We start from the raw sequence: 18,356 nt of genomic DNA, 5'->3' as shown, positions 1-18,356 counted from the left end.
GAGGAAAGAGTAGTTAGGGTAGAAGCCTGTAATACCTTGGAAGGTGTAATCAGAATAAAGGTGCAGCTTACCAAATCCGAGAAGAATAGAATTTTAAAGAGATATACTTCCTTATATTTTCATGAACTTGTTCATTGTTATACTAAAAGGGTTTTTATAAAAAGTTGTTTATAGATAAATTGAATGATCATATAAGTAGATTGAACTAGTCTTAAGAAAATGTATGTTCCCTATTTCTTAGCATATGGCTACATAATCATTATTGTATCTCCATAAAATACGGATGTCTAACAGTTGTTTTGAATATGTAGGGCATATTCATGAGTACCGCTAAAACAAGATTCAGAAGAAAGGAAAATCTCAAATAAGTACAATTCCGTTTGTAATAAACTATGCATTGCAAGTTAGAATAGTTCCCTGAATAATAAAAGTTCCCTGACATAGAGTTATAAGAATGCTGATTTGAGTATGTTTTGATTGAGATCCTTTCCCTTTTAAGAAGAATACGTACGGCTCATTTGCCTGTAGTGAGTCATCAGTTTTACATAAATGGATTTTCCAAATAATTGAAAAGTGGACTTTTTAAATATCTGATCTTTTTTTAGTTTAATAATTTCTGATGGGAATCTTTCAAAAATTAATTTACATATTTCCTGCCTTCGTAATCCATTTATACTGGTCAGATGGTGCAAGTTCATTATGACATTTGTAACTTCATTCTATTGTAATAACTTGATATTAAGGGCTACTGAGGTGCTTTAATAACCTTCTGGTCTCACACCTTTCTGTTAGCTCTCCTAATGTTCCAGTGTGCTTGTTTATAATCCATTACCCCTTCAACGTATAAATCTGTCTGGTGGATCATTAGTCATGGTTTAAGGTAGTAAACAGTCCATATATATTTATATTATGATGGGTCCAGGCACAGTCCTGAGCACTTTAAATACATCACCACTTTTAATCCTCAAAACCACCTTTTGAGTGAGGTGTTAGCCTTATAACACGACAAGAAAATTAAGGTTTAGAAAAGTTAAGCAACTTGCTTGCTACTATGACGTTAAAATGCAGCGTTGGTATTTGAACCTGGGTTTGCTTTGTTTCAGTGCCCAGTCTCGGGTAATGCTGGTAGTAAGGGGTTCCTACCCGTGTTTTAGGTAGTTGAGATTATTGGCAGCCCAATCACTAGCTAAATAGATTAAAATGTTGGGTAAACTGTTAGCAAGCCATCAAAAGAGCTTTTTATGATGTTTCCATAATTTCTCATCAGGTTTTGAAGTGTATATAACTATTTTTCAAAATTTGCTTCTGGTTTAAATTTTTCACGTGTCAATTTTTGTCTAACTTTGGTATCTTTTTTCTAATGGGACAAAGGGAGACTGTCTTCTTTAAGAAAAGGAAGAAGTCCAGTTGTTTAGACATAAAGCCTTGTTTATTAGTTCATTTTTCAAAGTTATGGGAAAACTAGCTTTGTACTTAGTATATGCTTAATGATTTTTGTTAATTACAAAATGGACAGTACCTTTGGTTTTTCTTTTTTTCTTTAACTTTTTAAAATCTTGAATTCTGGTCAGGAAAATCAAAGGTGCTAATTTGGGGGCACTTGATGAGGTTTTTTTTTTTTTTTTTGGCCAGCATGACTATGTTTTTTGGAATAATTGCTATGACATTATTGCCAACTATTTGATTTATGGCGAGACTTTTCTTCCCATGGTTGTTATAACAGTTACTCTTAATTCGCATGTTTGTTCTGTGTGCTGGAATTTTATTATGGCAAAATGATGAGTTGTGGTTACTAGGGAGAGTTGTCCATATTATTATCGTGGTCATCATTTTCTACCTTTTTCAATTTTAACTTGATTATATTTTTTAAATCAAGCATCCTTTCAGAAAAAAAAAGTTTAAATATTGAGGAATATTAAGCTCAGAGTTTTATTTTTCTAGTTCTTTTCTCATCTGTAATGTATACATGTTTTTAAATAAGTGCGATTTTATCAAAAACCTCCCCAAAAATAAAAGTCCAAGACCAGATGGCTTCCCTGGTGAATTCTACCAAACATTCAAAGAAGACTTAATACCTACCCTCAAACTCTTCCAAAAAATTGAAGAGGAGGGGAGGCTTCCTAACTCATTCTATGAATCCAACATTATCGTGATACCAAAACCAGACAAGGACAACACAAAAAAAGAAAATTACAGGCCAATGTCACTGATGAACGTCGATACAAAAATCCTCAACAAAATACTAGCAAATCGAATACAACTATACATTAAAAACATCATACATCAGGATCAAGTGGGCTTCATTCCAGGGATTCAGGGATGGCTCAACATTTGCAAATCTATCAACGTGATACACCACATTAACAAAATGAAGACTAAAAATCACATGATAATCTCAATAGATGCAGAGAGAGCATTTGACAAGATACAGCATCCGTTTATGATAAGAACTCTAAATAAAATGGGTATAGAAGGAAAATACCTCAACATAATAAAGGCCATATGTGACAAACCCACAGCAAATATCATTCGCAACAGAGAAAAACTGAAAGCTATCCTTTTGAGAACAGGAATGAGACAAGGATGCCCACGGTCACCACTCTTATTTAACATAGTATTGGAAGTCCTAGCCAGAGCAATCAGGCAAGCAAAAGAAATAAAAGGATCCATATTGGAAAAAAAGAAGTGAAACTGTCACTCTTTGTAGACGACATGATTTTATATATATAAAACCCTAAAGTATCCACTGAAAAACTTTTAGAAATAATAAAAGAATACAGTCAAGTCGCAGGATACAGAATCAACACGCAAAAGTCAGTTACGTTTCTATACACTAACAACAATAATAACAAATAGCAGAAGGAGAAATTCAGAATACAACCCCATTTATAATCTCAACAAAAAGGATAAAATACCTAGGAATAAACTTAACCAAAGAGGTGAAAGGTCTGTACACCAAAAACTATAAAACATTGTTGAAAGAAATCGAAGAAGACACAAAGAAATGGAAAGATATTCCATGCTCTTGGATTGGAAGAATTAACATAGTTAAAATGTCCATACTTCCTAAAGCAATCTATAGAGTCAACACAATCCCTGTGAAAGTTCCAACATTTTTCACAGAAATAGGAAAAAGAATCCTAAAATTTATATGGAACAACAAAGGACCCCAAATAGCCAAAGGATTCCTGAGAAAAGAGAAAAAAGCTGGAGGTATCAAACTCCCTGATTTCAAAATATACTACAAAGTCATAGTAACCAAAACAGCATGGTACTGGCACAAAAACAGACACACACATCAGTGGAACAGAATCAAGAGCCCAAGAATAAACCCACACATTTATGGACAGCTAATATTTGACAAGGGAGCCAAAAGCATACACTAGAGAAAGGAGAGTCTCTTCAATAAATGGTGCTGGGAAGACTGGACAGCCACATGCAAAAGAATAAAAGTAGACCATTACCTTACACCGTGCACAAAAATCAACTTAAAATGGATTAAAGACTTGAATGTAAGACCCGAAACCATGAAACTTCTAGAAGAAAACATAGGCAGTACGCTCTTTGACATCAATCTTAGCAGCATATTTTCAAGTACCATGTCTGACCAGGCTAGCAAAACAAAAGAAAAAAGTGATCAAATGGGACTACATCAAACTAAAAAGCTTCTGCACAGCAAAGGAAACCATCTACAAAACAAAAAGACAACCTACCAATTGGGAGAAGATATGTGCAAACCATATATCAAATAAGGGGTTAATACCCAAAATATACAAAGAACTCATACATCTCAACAACAAAAAAGCCAACAACCCAATTAAAAACTGGGCAAAAGATCTGAACAGAGATTTCTCCAAAGAAGATACACAGGTGGTCAACAGGCAAGTGAAAAGATGCTCAACATCATTAACTATCAGGGAAATGCAAATCAAAACTACAATGAGAAATGACCTCACTCCGGTCACAATGGCTATAATTAATAAGACAGGAAACAAGTATTGGAGAGGATGTGGAGAGAAGGGAACCTTTGTACACTGCTGGTGGGAGTGCAAACTGGTGCAGCCACCATGGAAAGCAGAATGGAGTTTCCTCAAGAAATTAAGAATAGGTCTACTATGATCCAGCCATCCCACTGCTGGGTATTTATCCAAAGAACTTGAAAACACAAATGCATAAAGATACATGTACCCCTATGCTCACTGCAGCATTATACACAACAGCCAAGACTTAGAAGCAACCTAGGTGCCCATCAAGGGACGAATGAATACAGAAGATGTGGTGTTTATACACAATGCAAGACTACTCAGCCATAAGAAATGATGAAATCCAGCCATGTGTGACAACATGGATGGTCCTTGAGGGTATTACGTGAAGTGAAATAAGTCAGAGGGAGAAAGTCAAATACTGTAGGATCTCACTCATAAGTAGAAGATAAAAACAATGACAAACACACACATAGCAATGGAGACTGTATTCGTGGTTACCATAGGGGAAGCGGGGAGGGGAGAAGGCAAAAGGGGTGATTAGGCTCACGTGTGAGGTGATGGACTATAATTAGTTTTTGGGTGGTGGGCATGATGTAATCTACACAGAATTCAAAATATATTACCATGTGCGTCTGGAAGCTATATAATGTTATAATCCAATGTTACTGCAGTAAAATTAAAAAAAATAAATAAGTGCGGTTTTTGTCTTCTACCTTTTTCTCTTGTGTGATGGGGAAAACCATGGGGTGGAGGGAAGAGACCTAGGCCTTACAAGGATTGTGGAGATTAGATTGTATCTAAATGCTGAGATTAGTTATGTTCTAGATCCTTTCAGGTGCTTTGGCCTTTGGGCATTGGAACAGCAAGAATCTTTGAAATCACACTGTAGAAAATTGTGCATGGCAGCACATGTGTAAATGTGTATATATGCCTTCCTCTCTCTCTGTGTAATATAGATTGCTTTTTTTGTAATTAGAGGCACACCGTGTGCCTGTTGTAAAACATGAAGCGATAGAGGAATGTGTATGGACCCGGAGGTTCCCCTTCGTCCTGCCCGCCCCTCCAGGCAGCAGTCCGCAGTTTGATAAGCAGGCTTGGCGCTTGGCTTCAGGATGGGCTTTACTTCCAAATTAGGACAGATTAGCCAACCAGAGATGAACATTTTCAGCAATAAAAATGCGCTGTTCATTAATTCAGTGAGTTTTAACCAGAGGTAAATAGTGATACCTGGGAGTTTTTTCAAAATACCCAGGCCTTTGAACGTCTTGCTGAAATCAGAATCTTCAAGGGTGAGGCTCAGGCATGTGTATTTTTTAGAGATTCTCTTATATAGCTAGTATATATCACCAATTAAGAACCAGATTATCAATTCAGTGTGGGCTTTTTAAAAAGATTTTGTTCATTTTGAGATTTCTTGCTTACAAATTTTTGTTGTTGATTGTGATGGCAGTCTTCTTTTCTTTGTTTTAGATTCCTGTAGTCCCTCACTATAAAGTTTCAACATTTCAGATATTCTTTGAATTAATCCATTTAACAAATAACCAATCTTAAGACATACTAATTATAATAAATGCTTGGTTTTGGATTAATAATAGCCTTAGTTTTAAAAATTAATGTGATGTTAAAAAGTTATTAATTTCACGTGGTTGCGATTATCTTTGCATTTTAAGCTCAGAGAGCTTAGAACACTGTGTACTCTAAAAACACAGTCAAACAACAAAGGCTGTGTTCTATGTGGAGGACCTTCCCAGGGGAGGATGGTAAAGTCTCCGCCAACAAGGGAGTTTAAGTTAACTACAAAGAAGAATTTTATATGACGAACATTTTTAAGGACTGAAGTGTAACACTTTGTGAAGTTATGACTATATGGTTGCTTCATAGTGGGTATTCAATCAGTGATTATTGATTGACTGAATAATATTTTAGTTAGATAAAGAAAATTAACGACACTAGGTCCAAGGATCTATAATTCTAAGAAGTGGCCTCACTTTTTTGATAGAAAATGTTTTGGTGTTTTCGTTCTAGAAATACTAAGCCAAGCTTTGATGGTTCGTGTTATGGAGCAGGACCGTACACTCAGATCCTCCAGCATCTCTTCTGTGTAAATGGCTTAGCATCCTTTGCCACAGTGGTAGTCCCAAGGCATTTAATATTTTAAGAACTATTTACTCAAAATTTTTAAAGTTCTTAAAATTTTTAAGATCCATAAAATTTCTTGGAAAATGTTACGTTTTTTCCTGTTCAGCTCTAAAGTCTACTGCTAAAGGATTCTTACAGATCAAAAATCTGTACAACATTTGTATCACTTGTTATATTTGTCTCTGTGTTAAAATTTTGTTAAACTGGAGCTGGCCCCGTGGCCAAGCGGTTAAGTTCGCATGCTCCGCTGCCGGTGGCCCAGTGTTTCGTTGGTTCGAATTCTGGGTGTGGACATGGCACTGCTCATGAAACCACGCTGAGGCAGCATCCCACATGCCACAACTAGGACCCACAACGAAGAATATACAACTATGTACCGGAGGGCTTTGGGGAGAAAAAGGAAAAAATAAAATCTTTAAAAAAAAAAATTTTGTTAAGCTCCCACGTTTGATTTTTTATCTTAATTTAACTGTACTCCTTCAGAGGGTTATGAAAGTTTTTATTTTGTAACATTAGCTTAATTTAATTTGCATAATTGTCATGTTGTAGTAAGTCATTTTGAAAGCAGAATTTATTAGTTAATTATGAACATTTAGTGAACATTTTCTACACGAAGGTGCCCTATGAGGCACTAATAGAGGTAAAGATATGTTAAATGCAGAGTAGCCTAGGTACAATGCCTGTCCTTAAGAACTTTGAAAGAGGTAAAAAGAAATATTTATTAATACATGAAAAGCTGAAAAATACAAGAGCTCAGTACTGTAATATAAGCAATGTCACCAAGCTGTCTGTGACTGCCGAGTGAGTGCTATAATCACCTACGATATGGCCCTAAGGGAGAAATTGATTGCTTTGGACAGAGAAGTTTGGTAGCAGAGCAGCAATTTGGAAGGTTTGGGGTTCGGCTAGATAGAAGAGATAGGGGAACCAACGTTCAAAATGGACAGGTTGTCGTGTATCAAAGTGTGAATGTTGGGAAGCGTAGGAATATTTCTAAAACAGAAGAGACCAGATTAATTGGAATGGAAGATAGCTTAGCACAGTGAATGATTAGTAATAAGATCTAGCTTTACATAAAGCTTCTTGTAGGCATTAATTATGTCCTTCATTCTTTGTAACACCAAACCCATTCTTTGTCTTTAGAAAGTTTTAGCCTGTAGTAATTATTGGAAGAAAAGTAGATTTGAGTTGACGCAAAAGGCGGGGAAATCTCTTTAGGAAGAAAAACTACACTGAGTGTACTTTCTGACATCTTGGAAGAAAAACCTTTAGAAGGATTAGAATGCCCCTTTCCGTTACTCTTCTTCTGCCCATAGCTAGAAATTTAACACAAATTAACTCATATGTAAAAATAAAGAAAATTAGAAATGTTTAGTAGAAGAAAATCATTAACCTGGGAAAAATCACCTATTTACTGTAGTCATACAGTATTTCGTTTATGTCAGCGATTCTCAACTGAGGATAATTTTGACTCGCCAGGAGGGGGCATTTGGCAATGTCTAGTGACATTTTTGATTGTCACAACTTTGGGGGGCTGGGGAAGAGAAGATGCTAGTGGCATCTAATAGGGAGAGGTTTAGCACGGATGTCACTAAACGTCCTATAATGCACAAGTCAGCCGTCCACAACAAATACAGTCATGCGTTACTTAATAACGGGGAAATGCATTGTTAGGCAATTTTGTTATTATGCAAACGTCATAGAGCAAAACCTAGATGATACAGCCACTACATGGCTAGGCCATATGGTGTTAATCTTATGGGCCCACTGTCATATATGTGGTCCATCATTGACCAAAAGGTGGTTATGCAGTGCATGACTGTAACCATCTGCTCCAAAATGTCAATAGCACTGAGTTTGAGCAACTGTTATTATTCATCATAAAGACTGACAAATCTAAAGTAGGAGTCTACAGATTCTTCTGCAAAGGACCAGATGTTAAATATTTTCAGCTTTTTCCAGCTTTACAAGCCATACAGTCTCTGTCACAAGTACTGTACTCAACAAAACAGTCATAGATTGCATGTACATAAATGCGCTTGGCTGTGTTTCAGTAAACCTTCATTACATAAAACGAGTGCGACTAGCAGGATTTGCTCTGGCCATAGCTTGCCAGTTCTTGTGCTGAAGGAGAAGATTTCACTCCTAATTTTTGTTAAATTTCTAGTGATTGGCAGAAGAAGAGTCACTGAAAGAGGCTTCTGAGCCTTGTCAAGATTTTTCTTGCAGGATGTCAGAAAGTACACTCAGCATAGTTTTTCTTCCTAAAGAGATTTCCCCACCTTTCTTAGTCCCTTCGTTGCCATTGTCTACTGTTTTTACTGAGACGGTGTGGTATAGTGGAAGAGGCGTTGGCTTTTAAGTCACGCAAGAACTCAGTTGCCTCATCTGTACGCTGGTAATATTATCTAATTGATAGTGTTGCTAGGGTTAAATAAGAGGATCTATAAAGCCTTTGGCACATAGGCTGTAAAAATGGTGGCTGCTGCTTTTTATTTTTTAGTTACCTTTCCCTCCCGTTGCCTTTTCAACCGGTGGGTTCCCAGTAGTTCACTTGTTGCCCAGTGAACAAACTGATGCCATGTAGTTTGAGACCAGGCCTTGGAAAGGATAGAATAACTTGTTACACATTTTCATAGGTTGGGATTTTTTTTCTCGTAATCTTTCTAGATCCACTTTTTGGCATTTAAAATTTCCCTGTATATTCTGCCGGTCTCCTATCTTAAATAACATACCTATTTGTAAAGGAGTTATAAGCCAGTCAGTTATGTATTGGAAGCAGGATAACATTGTGATTAAAAGTCTGAACTTTCAAGCCTTACCCTGTGTTCAGTTTCTGTTTTGCCACTTACTGACTATGTAATCTCTATTTAACCTTTGTGTGTATCAGTTTTCTAATAGGGTTGTTATCAGGAATTAAATGAGATAATATACATAAAGTACCCAATTTAGTGCCTCGTGACATAGTAAATGCTATATAAATGTTTGATATTATTATTTACTCACTCATAAGCATAGTGTCATACAATTCTGAAAATTTATATGAAATAAAATCAGATTGTATTATGAAGGGATGTTTTAAAATGTATATGTAGAAGTTTTACTAAGACTAAAATGTAGATTTTTATTTTGAGGTTTTTATTATTTTTATTTTTTAGGTATTACATGAAACCTTCCCTAAACATACATTTCTGATGAATGGCCTAATTCAAGGAGTAAAGGTAGGATCAATCATATATATACATATAAAAATATATACACACACATATGTATATACACGCATACATATACACATGTACACACACACACACACCCCTACGTATCTATAATTCTGCCAGTATATTAAGTTAGTTAGCTGACTAATCCACTAAGTGTTAATTTTCACGATTAGAGTGTATCTTGTTTTGGTGGTTTTCTCAGTGCTGTTGAGTCAGTTCCAACTCCTGGTGACTCTGTGTACATCAGAGCAGAACCCTGCCCTATCTTTTTGCGCCGTCCTCTCACCTTCCGGCACTGCATCAGATAGTGCTTCACTGCTGTTCATGGGGTTTTCCTGACCAGTGTTATTGGAAGTGAGTGGCCAGGTCCTTCTTCCTCATCTGTCTTAGTCTGGAAGCTGCTGTGAAACCTGTGCACGATGGGTGACCCTGCTGGTATTTGAAATACCGGTTGCACAACTTTCAGCATCACAGCAACATGCAGCCCCCACAGTATGACAACCAACAGACAGGTGGTGTGGTTTCCTGACTAAGAAATGAACCTGGGCCTCAACGGTGACCACAGAGCTGAATCTTAACCACTAGACCACCAGGACTGGTTAGATTATGTCTTTGGGGATCACTTAACTCTTTTTAAAATTCTGGGTTTTACATACGATTTGACTGAAATATAGCTAACTATGTATAATGATAACCCACATCATAACAGATTTCCCCTCTGCTTAATGTGTTGGCATTTTTATTCCAGAGATGTGAATGCTTTTTTAAACTAACAACAATATGTTGTATTTTGTAAACTAACAACAATAATATAGATTAGAGAGAAAAGAACTATTTAAAAAATGCCTAAATATAAAACAGTATCAGTATGTGAAACTCTTTCATCACTCTACATATTCTTCACTCTTGATTCCATTTCACCAACAAATTTACAAACAGATAATTAGCCTATGGATATAAAAACAGATAATTCACATACGGTATTTTTTCTAGAATTGCTAATATGGAGTTATTGTGGTGAGAATTCGTTAGAACGTTTCGTATTTAATACACAAACAGAGCCTTGCAGATGATTCTAGACAGTCTTAGGAAAAATTTAAATTAGATATAGATAAGAAAGAAGTTGTTTATCTAAAATTTGATCTATATTTATTTTAGAAATAAGCTTGTTTGAAGTTCTTCTATGGTAGTAAAATGGTTTATTTTTGACTCATTGGTATACATAATATACATTTTTTTTTAATTTACCTTTTTTTTAGGGTTTGTTGTCATTCCTCAGTGCCCCACTTATTGGTGCTCTTTCTGATGTTTGGGGCCGAAAATCCTTCTTGCTGCTAACAGTGTTTTTCACATGTGCCCCAATTCCTTTAATGAAGATCAGCCCATGGTACGTGTATATCCAGATTGTAGCAACTAACTATTAACACTTTCTGTTAATTGTTTTCTGAATATTCCCTTATTTCTTTCACTTTTTGCCACCTTTTCTATGTAGGTTTTGATTTTATTCTTCTAATGTGTTTATTCTTTGACACAGATAAGAGGACCCTTAAAAACATAATAGCTAAGTAATGTTTCATAAAGGCTTTAGATCTAGATGCTACTGTAGGAAGCAGATAGACTCTTGGCTAATCTGCTCTTGGATTTCACAGCCCAAATTTAAAAACCATCTTTTGGGGACTGGATTGAGTTGCTGAGTTTTTATTTTCTTAAGTAGAATGTTAAGAACACAAGGTTTATCATCATTATCTGTATTAATTAGGAATAGGTTTTGTTTTATATCAGTCAAGCTCAATAATAGTTGCTTAAAATCAAGGAAACTTATTTCTTTCTCCATATGAAAGAAATCTGGAGTTGAGCAGTGAAGGGCTGGTGTGGCGGTCCCAGAGAACCAGACTTTTTCTGTCTTCGTGCTCTGCCATCCTCCGCAATTACCTCACTGTCCAAGATGGCTGCTTGAGCTCCAGTTCACGTCACACTTCAGGCATCAAGATGGAAGGAGTGGCTAAGAAGAGCACACCACCTTCCTTTAAGACAACTACAGAATTCCCACCCAGCCTCTGCTTGCATCTCTTTGTTCAGATTTCAGGCATATGCTGCTCCTAGTTACACGAGGCTAGGCTCACGGCCACCCTGATTAAAATCAGCATTCTTTAACTGAGGAGGAAGGGAAGGAAAGCTCACAAAGAGAGTGATTTTCCCAAGGTAGTAGACCCAGTTTTGTTGGGGATTGATTAGTTCTCTGACTAATGTTCGACTCCACTGAGCATTAATGTTAGTTACTTCTACATCATATTTCCATGGTGTATCTAGACAGGCCAAGAATGTGTATGGGGCAGGATCTTCCTCTCATAGGTTAGATACTCCTCCAAGGGACAAATCGTTGATGAGTGCTCATGACACAAATGAAGCCAAACGAATCTAGGGAATGAACAAGTATTTGCTATGGAAAGCGGTTTATTAGAAAAAATTTAGTAAGCAGTAAAGTCCTGGTGGAAGATATCTTGTAAGTTCATTATGATTACACATAATTTTAAAAAGTAAACATCAGCATTGTAATAGAAACTTCTTATTCCCAGCCACGTATTCTGGAATCATCTATAGCAAAATGTAGTTTGCTTTTTAAAATATCTTTTGTTTACCTCTTCATAGTGACTATCTGTTCTCAATAGAAACCTGCCATACAGGTTTCTTCTATGTGAAGACCAAGTTTGTTTTGCCAACGTTTGAAGAGCTAAAGATAATTTATGGAAAAACATCTAGTTCCTATATATAGGTTCAAAATAAAATATAGAGTAACTTGTTCCTAGTTTTATTTTTTGAGTCTTTATTTTTATTGACTCTTACAGTACTGTGGTGGGAAATTGTAATGGATGAATTATGATAGACTTTAGTTTGTTGCTGTGTTTAGTGGAAAGAACAAAGCTATTTAAAATTCAACAGTTGGGTAAAAGATTGGCCTGAATACATGAGCTAATTAAAGTATTCCTGCGTCGTAGCTGAGTTGATATCGAAGGGCTGCTTCTAGCCCTGTGTTTTCGTAATATCTCTGGCTTACGATCTATAGTATTAGTCTGTGAGCTGTGCTAGTAAGCCGTTGACTGAACTTAGCTGTTCTTACTCTAATTCACTTAACAGGAATGAAGGAAGGTTAAGGAGTGATAATTGTTTAACCATTTTTTGTCAATTGTCTTTCAATCCTAGGTGGTACTTTGCAGTTATCTCTGTTTCTGGGGTTTTTGCAGTGACTTTCTCCGTGGTATTTGCATATGTAGCAGATATAACCCAAGAACATGAGAGGAGCATGGCATATGGACTGGTATGTGGGTTTGTTTTGTGCCTTTGTGTCTGCGGGGAAATGCCTTGTTTTTTAATTACCTCATATTTCAAGGAGAGCAAACCTTTGCACTATAGGATTTTTTTTTTTTTGACATACAGTATATTTCATAGTAAAATCATCCCTTTAGACTAAACATTTTTTCCATTGCAAAGTCATATAAGTTTTGATACTTCATTCAGTTAGTGTTTATTAGTCACACATGTCAGATTTGAAATTACAATAGAATATTTTTACTCTATAAAAGTTCGTTTTAATAAAATACTAAAAATAAGGAATTATTTAATATGACATGAGTTTAAAAGAGACCACAGCCCACTGTATTTAATTTGCTAGGACCGCCGTAATGAAATATCACTACCATCCAGTTTGACAACATTTCCATCAGCCCAAAAAGTTCCTTCAGGCCCATCTGCCATCTGTTCTCACTTCACCCTGACCTCAGGCAACCACCAATCTACTTTGTCTCTACTTTTGCTTTTACTAGAAATGTCATTAAAATGAAATAATATATAAAATGGAGTCTTTTGTGTCTAGCTTCTTTTACTTAGCATCATCTTCTGAGGTTCCTCCATGTTGATGCATATGGCAATAGTTTGTTCGTTTTTATTGCTGTGTAGTATTCCATTGTTTGGGATATACATTTTGTTTATCCACTCACCTGTGATGGACATTTGGGTTGACATTGGAGGACATTGGGTTGACAGCTAGATATTTAAAGTTATTAAAATATTATGTACTGTACTTGTCAAATAATTGACCCTTGGAAATTGAATTGCTTTTCTTGAGCAGTTATTAATAAATTGCTAAAAATAAGCACTCCTGTAAAGTTTAAATCCTCTATGCAAAGGTCAAAAGTGGCATCGAAACAGAAATCAAGCACAGGGTGGGGAGCAGAAGCTCATGCAGACTCCAACGTGAATTTCCAGTTATCCTCTGAAGACTGTGGTTTCTGTCAGGTGTTATCTTCCGTCACATCTCCTGCTGATTGCAGGCCATTTTTTTCACTAGGCCAGATGTGTCTGGGGTTAACAATTTTTCTCCACCATGTCCTCTCTCCTTTCATCTGCATCTTCAGACATTTAGGGACTTCCTCAGCATTTTACAGAGACGTGGGTATAGGTGTACTCAGTGTGCATCTCATCCTTCCTAACCTGCCACCTAAAAAGGGTTCCAAGTTCAGTTTTGTACCAGGGCTTACCACTATTACTGGTGAGAAGGTAAACCTCACAGTCTTTAACGTGTCTTTCAGCCAGCTGTAACTATGTATCAAGGTAAACATTCATTTAATTTTAATTTTAATGTTGCGAAAAAATCACAGTGACAGTGGATTTCCTTAGAGCATTGTTTTTCAGACTGCTTTCACAGAGCACTAGGGGTGTGGAGGTGCCCCAGGGACTAGTCAGGCAAGGGGCATTGGGACAGTGCTCCAGGCCCCCAACCCTCCCTCAACTAAAGCAGTTTTTTATTTTTTAATCTGTTTTGTCTATGAGTTTGTCAGTAGGATTTATTTGAACAAAGGGCTCCAAGGCTTAAAGTTTGAAGCCACTGTCTTAGAGGGTGTTACATATTTTTGGTTAAGAATCTAATTCTTTTCCTTCAAAAGAAGAGAGTGTAAGGAAAATGGTACAGGGAGGAGGAGGAAAGGGAGCATGCAGCGAGAGGATTGGCAGAAAGTGGAGGTGTGCAGTGTTGAAGCGGTGGCGTTGAGGGGTCCTGACAGATCTCTTCCTGTTGACTTGTTGCAGGTTTCAGCAACATTTGCTGCAAGTTTGGTAACCAGCCCTGCAATTGGAGCTTACCTTGGGCGAGTGTATGGGGACAGCTTAGTGGTGGTCCTGGCTACAGCGATAGCTTTGCTAGATATTTGTTTTATCCTTGTTGCTGTGCCAGAGTCACTGCCTGAGAAGATGCGGCCGGCGTCTTGGGGAGCGCCCATTTCCTGGGAACAGGCTGACCCCTTTGCAGTAAGTTTCTACTTTCTCCATCTCTTTGGCCAAAAGGTGAATGCATGATTCAGTGCAGCATTAATGTTTGGTTGTGGATGTTTCTTTGGGGGAAAAAACTTGACAGGTTTTTAAAAAGTATTTTGAAATGCTTTTCAGAATACTTTGGGGAGGATGAAATAAACTGAAAAGAAAAGAAGACAACTCGGTGTCTATATTTGTATACTGCTGGGATATCTTTGCATATTCTCAAGAATAGTTCTGTCTTTTGATATAAAACCTTATATCAGTCTTTTTCTTGTTCTAGTCCTTAAAAAAAGTGGGCCAAGATTCCATAGTGCTGCTCATCTGCATTACGGTGTTTCTCTCCTACCTGCCGGAGGCAGGCCAATATTCCAGCTTTTTTTTATACCTCAGACAGGTAAAATCCTATTCTACCAAGGTGGACCTTTCTTTCTTGTTTAGTGCCATAATAACAAAATATTTAACCTTGAGGGAGCTCTAATAACAGAGGCTTTTAAAAATGCCTACCATCTTATTTTGTAAGTAACAGCTCCCTGGAATTAACTTCCTGTTTCGTGTGGCTGATGTTCCTTCTGCATGTCTGTGACGACTTTCGGCTTAGGCGGAAATTTTCCTGGCAGTGTGTGTGGTTTGAGTTTTTGTGTCACTTCTGGAGGTGAGGGCATGCTTTAACCCGGGCACCCGCTGTAGGCAATCTCCTCGTGATTGAGAGCATATATTAGTAAAGCAGCGGGCCAAAATGAGAGCATTCGGCTTTTTCTCCTGAACACTAGTCTTACTAGGCAGAGATGGAGCCTTTATCAATACCCATAAAAAGCACAAAATGGTGCAATATTTATTTGTAAAATAGATTCTGAGTGCTTGATACCTGTCTCCAATTTTGTAAATTTAAATTAAGGGATTTAGATTTACTTAATCTAAAGTAAGTAGCTGTTGTTTTTAGTATGTGAACACTTGTTATAATTTTTCTTCTCAGTGAAAGCCAGATTCTTCTTCTGAAGTATTCTTTGTTTATAAAAAGATTGCATTTTCTTTTTGTAGCCTATTTAATGTCAGTATACAAGTAATTGCATTAGTACGGTATTTGTTGTATTTTTTAATTTATTTATGTTACTTTTTTGGGAACCTTCTAGATAATGAAATTTTCACAAGAAAGTGTTGCAGCATTTATTGCAGTCCTTGGCATTCTTTCCATTATTGCCCAGGTGAGTGTCGTCTTAGTTAGTGATGTCATAGAGTGCTGACCCTGCTGCCCATCTAGACGGGGCCTCATCTGGTACTCAAGGGATGGTATCTTGGTGGAATCACCAGTGTCAGCATTTGGAAGTTTATAGGTTCAGAAACTCAGTTTTGTTAGTGTAGCTAGTATTGATCAGATTTTTGGGACTGATGCATATTATTATATGATGTATAAACCAGAAAGAGAGTTTATTGATTTACACGCGTATATACCTGCATAAAGTCAGAAATTTTATATGAGTCCTGTTCTGTTGATTCATTCATTCAGTAAATATTTATTGAATACCTACTGTGTGTCGGGCACTGGGGATGTAGCAGTGAACTAAACCCCTGCTCTTGCGGAGTTTGCGAATGTGGGATAAGACAGAAAATTCATAAATATGTCAATGTAAACATATTGGGTGTAATGAAACTATTAGGAAAAAAAAGGTACGGGGGATAGAGAGAGAGACTGAGGCAGGGTGTTATTTTATCTGGGAGGGTTGGGAAGGCCTTGCTGTTACAGGGTGACATTTGAGCAGAGACCCAAAGGAATGAGGAACAAGCCATGGGAATCTGGAGGAAGAGGATTTTAAGCAGCGGGAACAGGAAACTTTGAGAGACTGTACTTGGGATGTGTAAGCAACAGCCAGGGGCCCCAGTGGCTCTGGTGGAGTGAGCGAGGGAGAGTGTCAGGAAAGTCAGTCTGAGAGGTGGAGAGGGACCAGATCGTGGGGCCTGTCCAGGTCGTCATAAGACTGACAGGAAGAAAGGAAGCTATTGGAGTGTTTTGAGCAGAGGAATGGCATGGAAGTATTTGTCTTGGAAACCCAGTTGGTACCCCCGCATTGTTTGATGATAAGATATTAGTCAGCTCAGGAATTTGGATTTTCTTAGGAGATAATTTCATCCTGGCCTCCCAACTATCTCTGTTCCACAGTCAAGTACTGTTCTTCTCCAGTGACCAGAATTTTCTCCTTCACAGTGTTTCTGTGAAAAAGCCCCACCCAGCTCTTGCCATTCGCCTTTGCTTTTTCTAGACCTGCAGGTGAGGCACTCTCAGACTCTTTCCCTCCTTAGATCCAGTCTACTAGGTTGCGGCCGCCTTGTTTTATTCTGCTCTTAAGAAAACGGAAGGTAGGCTCCATTTCATAGGACTCTTGGATGTTTCACTGTTTCTTAGGTAGGATTCCTTCTGCAGGTCTCAACATTTATGAATTTTTGGTAGGTTTAGTGATAAATTTCAAATTTAAATTTAAACTCTATACTGTACCCCTCCCGTGGCCCCACACAGAAGTACACATGGCACTGAGTATTAGTGCTATTTCTAACTTCAGTTTTATCCTGAAAATCTTTGACCTGGGAAAACATTGCATTTAAGTATGCATTCCTGGCTATCAGAAAAAATGCTCTTCAGCTTTGAAGGAGAAAATATTGTTGCCTGTATTTAAAAACAGCTTTTTAAAAAACCTTTCTGAAGCATGACACAAGGGAAAATATATTAGTAGTAAAAGTAGAGCTTGATGAATGATCAGATGTTAAACTGACCTCGAATCCTGGGGTAAATCCAGCCTGGTCGTGATGTCTTCTCTTTTTCATATATTGCTGAAACTAGATGTGCTAATAAGCACAGGCTAACCTTTAGTAATGACACTTAAGAGATTAATAGCTGTAAGGTCCACAGTTCCGTTTCATACTTAAGTGATTGTGGGAGCTGTAGGCACCTAGTAAATTCGAGCAGTTAACACTCAGACTGCTGGAGTGATGGGTTGAAAGTGCTTTAGAGGAACTTTTCCCTCTGCTCAGCAGATGGCACCTGGCATAAAGGATACAAGGTGGAAAACAGTCCCTAAGAGCCCGGAGTCTAGAAGGGCAGGCACGTGAACACAGGAGGGGGCGTGGTCGGCTTTGTACTGGAAAGAGCAGTGCAGTAGGAGGGTCCTGAGGGCTGGGCATCGGGAAGGAACGAGCCACCATCCAGCCCACGCTGATGGGGCAGAGATGGTATATACGCAATCTCCGTCCACAAGGAATACATACTGAATTGACCATTTAGCTTTGGGGGCCTACATAGCAACGGCTTTTGTTTGTTTGTCTGTTGTTGTTTTTTGAGGAAGATTAGCCCTGAGCTAACATTCACTGCCAGTCCTCCTCTTTTTGCTGAGGAAGACTGGCTCTGAGCTAACATCCTTGCCCATCTTCGTCTATGTTATATGTGGGACGCCTGCCCCAGCATGGCTTGCCAAGCAGTGTGTAGGTCCACACCTGGGATCCAAACCTGCAAACCCCAGGCCGCCAAAGCAGAGCATGTGAACTTAACTGCTACACCACTGGGCCAACCCCTACATAGAAACCGTTTTTGAGATAAAATGTCACACTTAAAAAAAGTGAGAAGATTAGTTGGACTTTGAAAGTAGGTGAATAGGCATGTGTAGTATACGTGTAAATACTGATAATTACATTTTTCTGTCATTATATGAACTAAAATATT

General features: G+C 37.7%; 1 protein-coding gene across 3 annotated transcripts in view; it reads left to right on the top strand.

Moving 5' to 3' along the window:
* Positions 1 to 18,356, top strand: part of MFSD14A (major facilitator superfamily domain containing 14A) — a 48,901-nt gene that overhangs the window by 21,860 nt on the left and 8,685 nt on the right. For all 3 annotated transcript variants that reach the window (XM_070268676.1, XM_005610399.4, XM_070268675.1), the window contains 6 exons: positions 9,284 to 9,346; positions 10,603 to 10,730; positions 12,545 to 12,659; positions 14,426 to 14,644; positions 14,931 to 15,044; positions 15,781 to 15,852. In XM_070268676.1, the coding sequence (XP_070124777.1) occupies positions 9,320 to 9,346; positions 10,603 to 10,730; positions 12,545 to 12,659; positions 14,426 to 14,644; positions 14,931 to 15,044; positions 15,781 to 15,852 (675 nt within the window). In that variant the 5' untranslated portion in view covers positions 9,284 to 9,319. The remainder of the gene's footprint in view (positions 1 to 9,283; positions 9,347 to 10,602; positions 10,731 to 12,544; positions 12,660 to 14,425; positions 14,645 to 14,930; positions 15,045 to 15,780; positions 15,853 to 18,356) is intronic.

The sequence above is a fragment of the Equus caballus genome, chromosome 5, assembly GCF_041296265.1.
Source record: "Equus caballus isolate H_3958 breed thoroughbred chromosome 5, TB-T2T, whole genome shotgun sequence".
Lineage (NCBI taxonomy): Eukaryota > Metazoa > Chordata > Mammalia > Perissodactyla > Equidae > Equus > Equus caballus.
The sequence above is the reverse complement of the archived record's forward strand: the minus strand, read 5'-3'. Positions and strand labels throughout refer to the sequence as shown.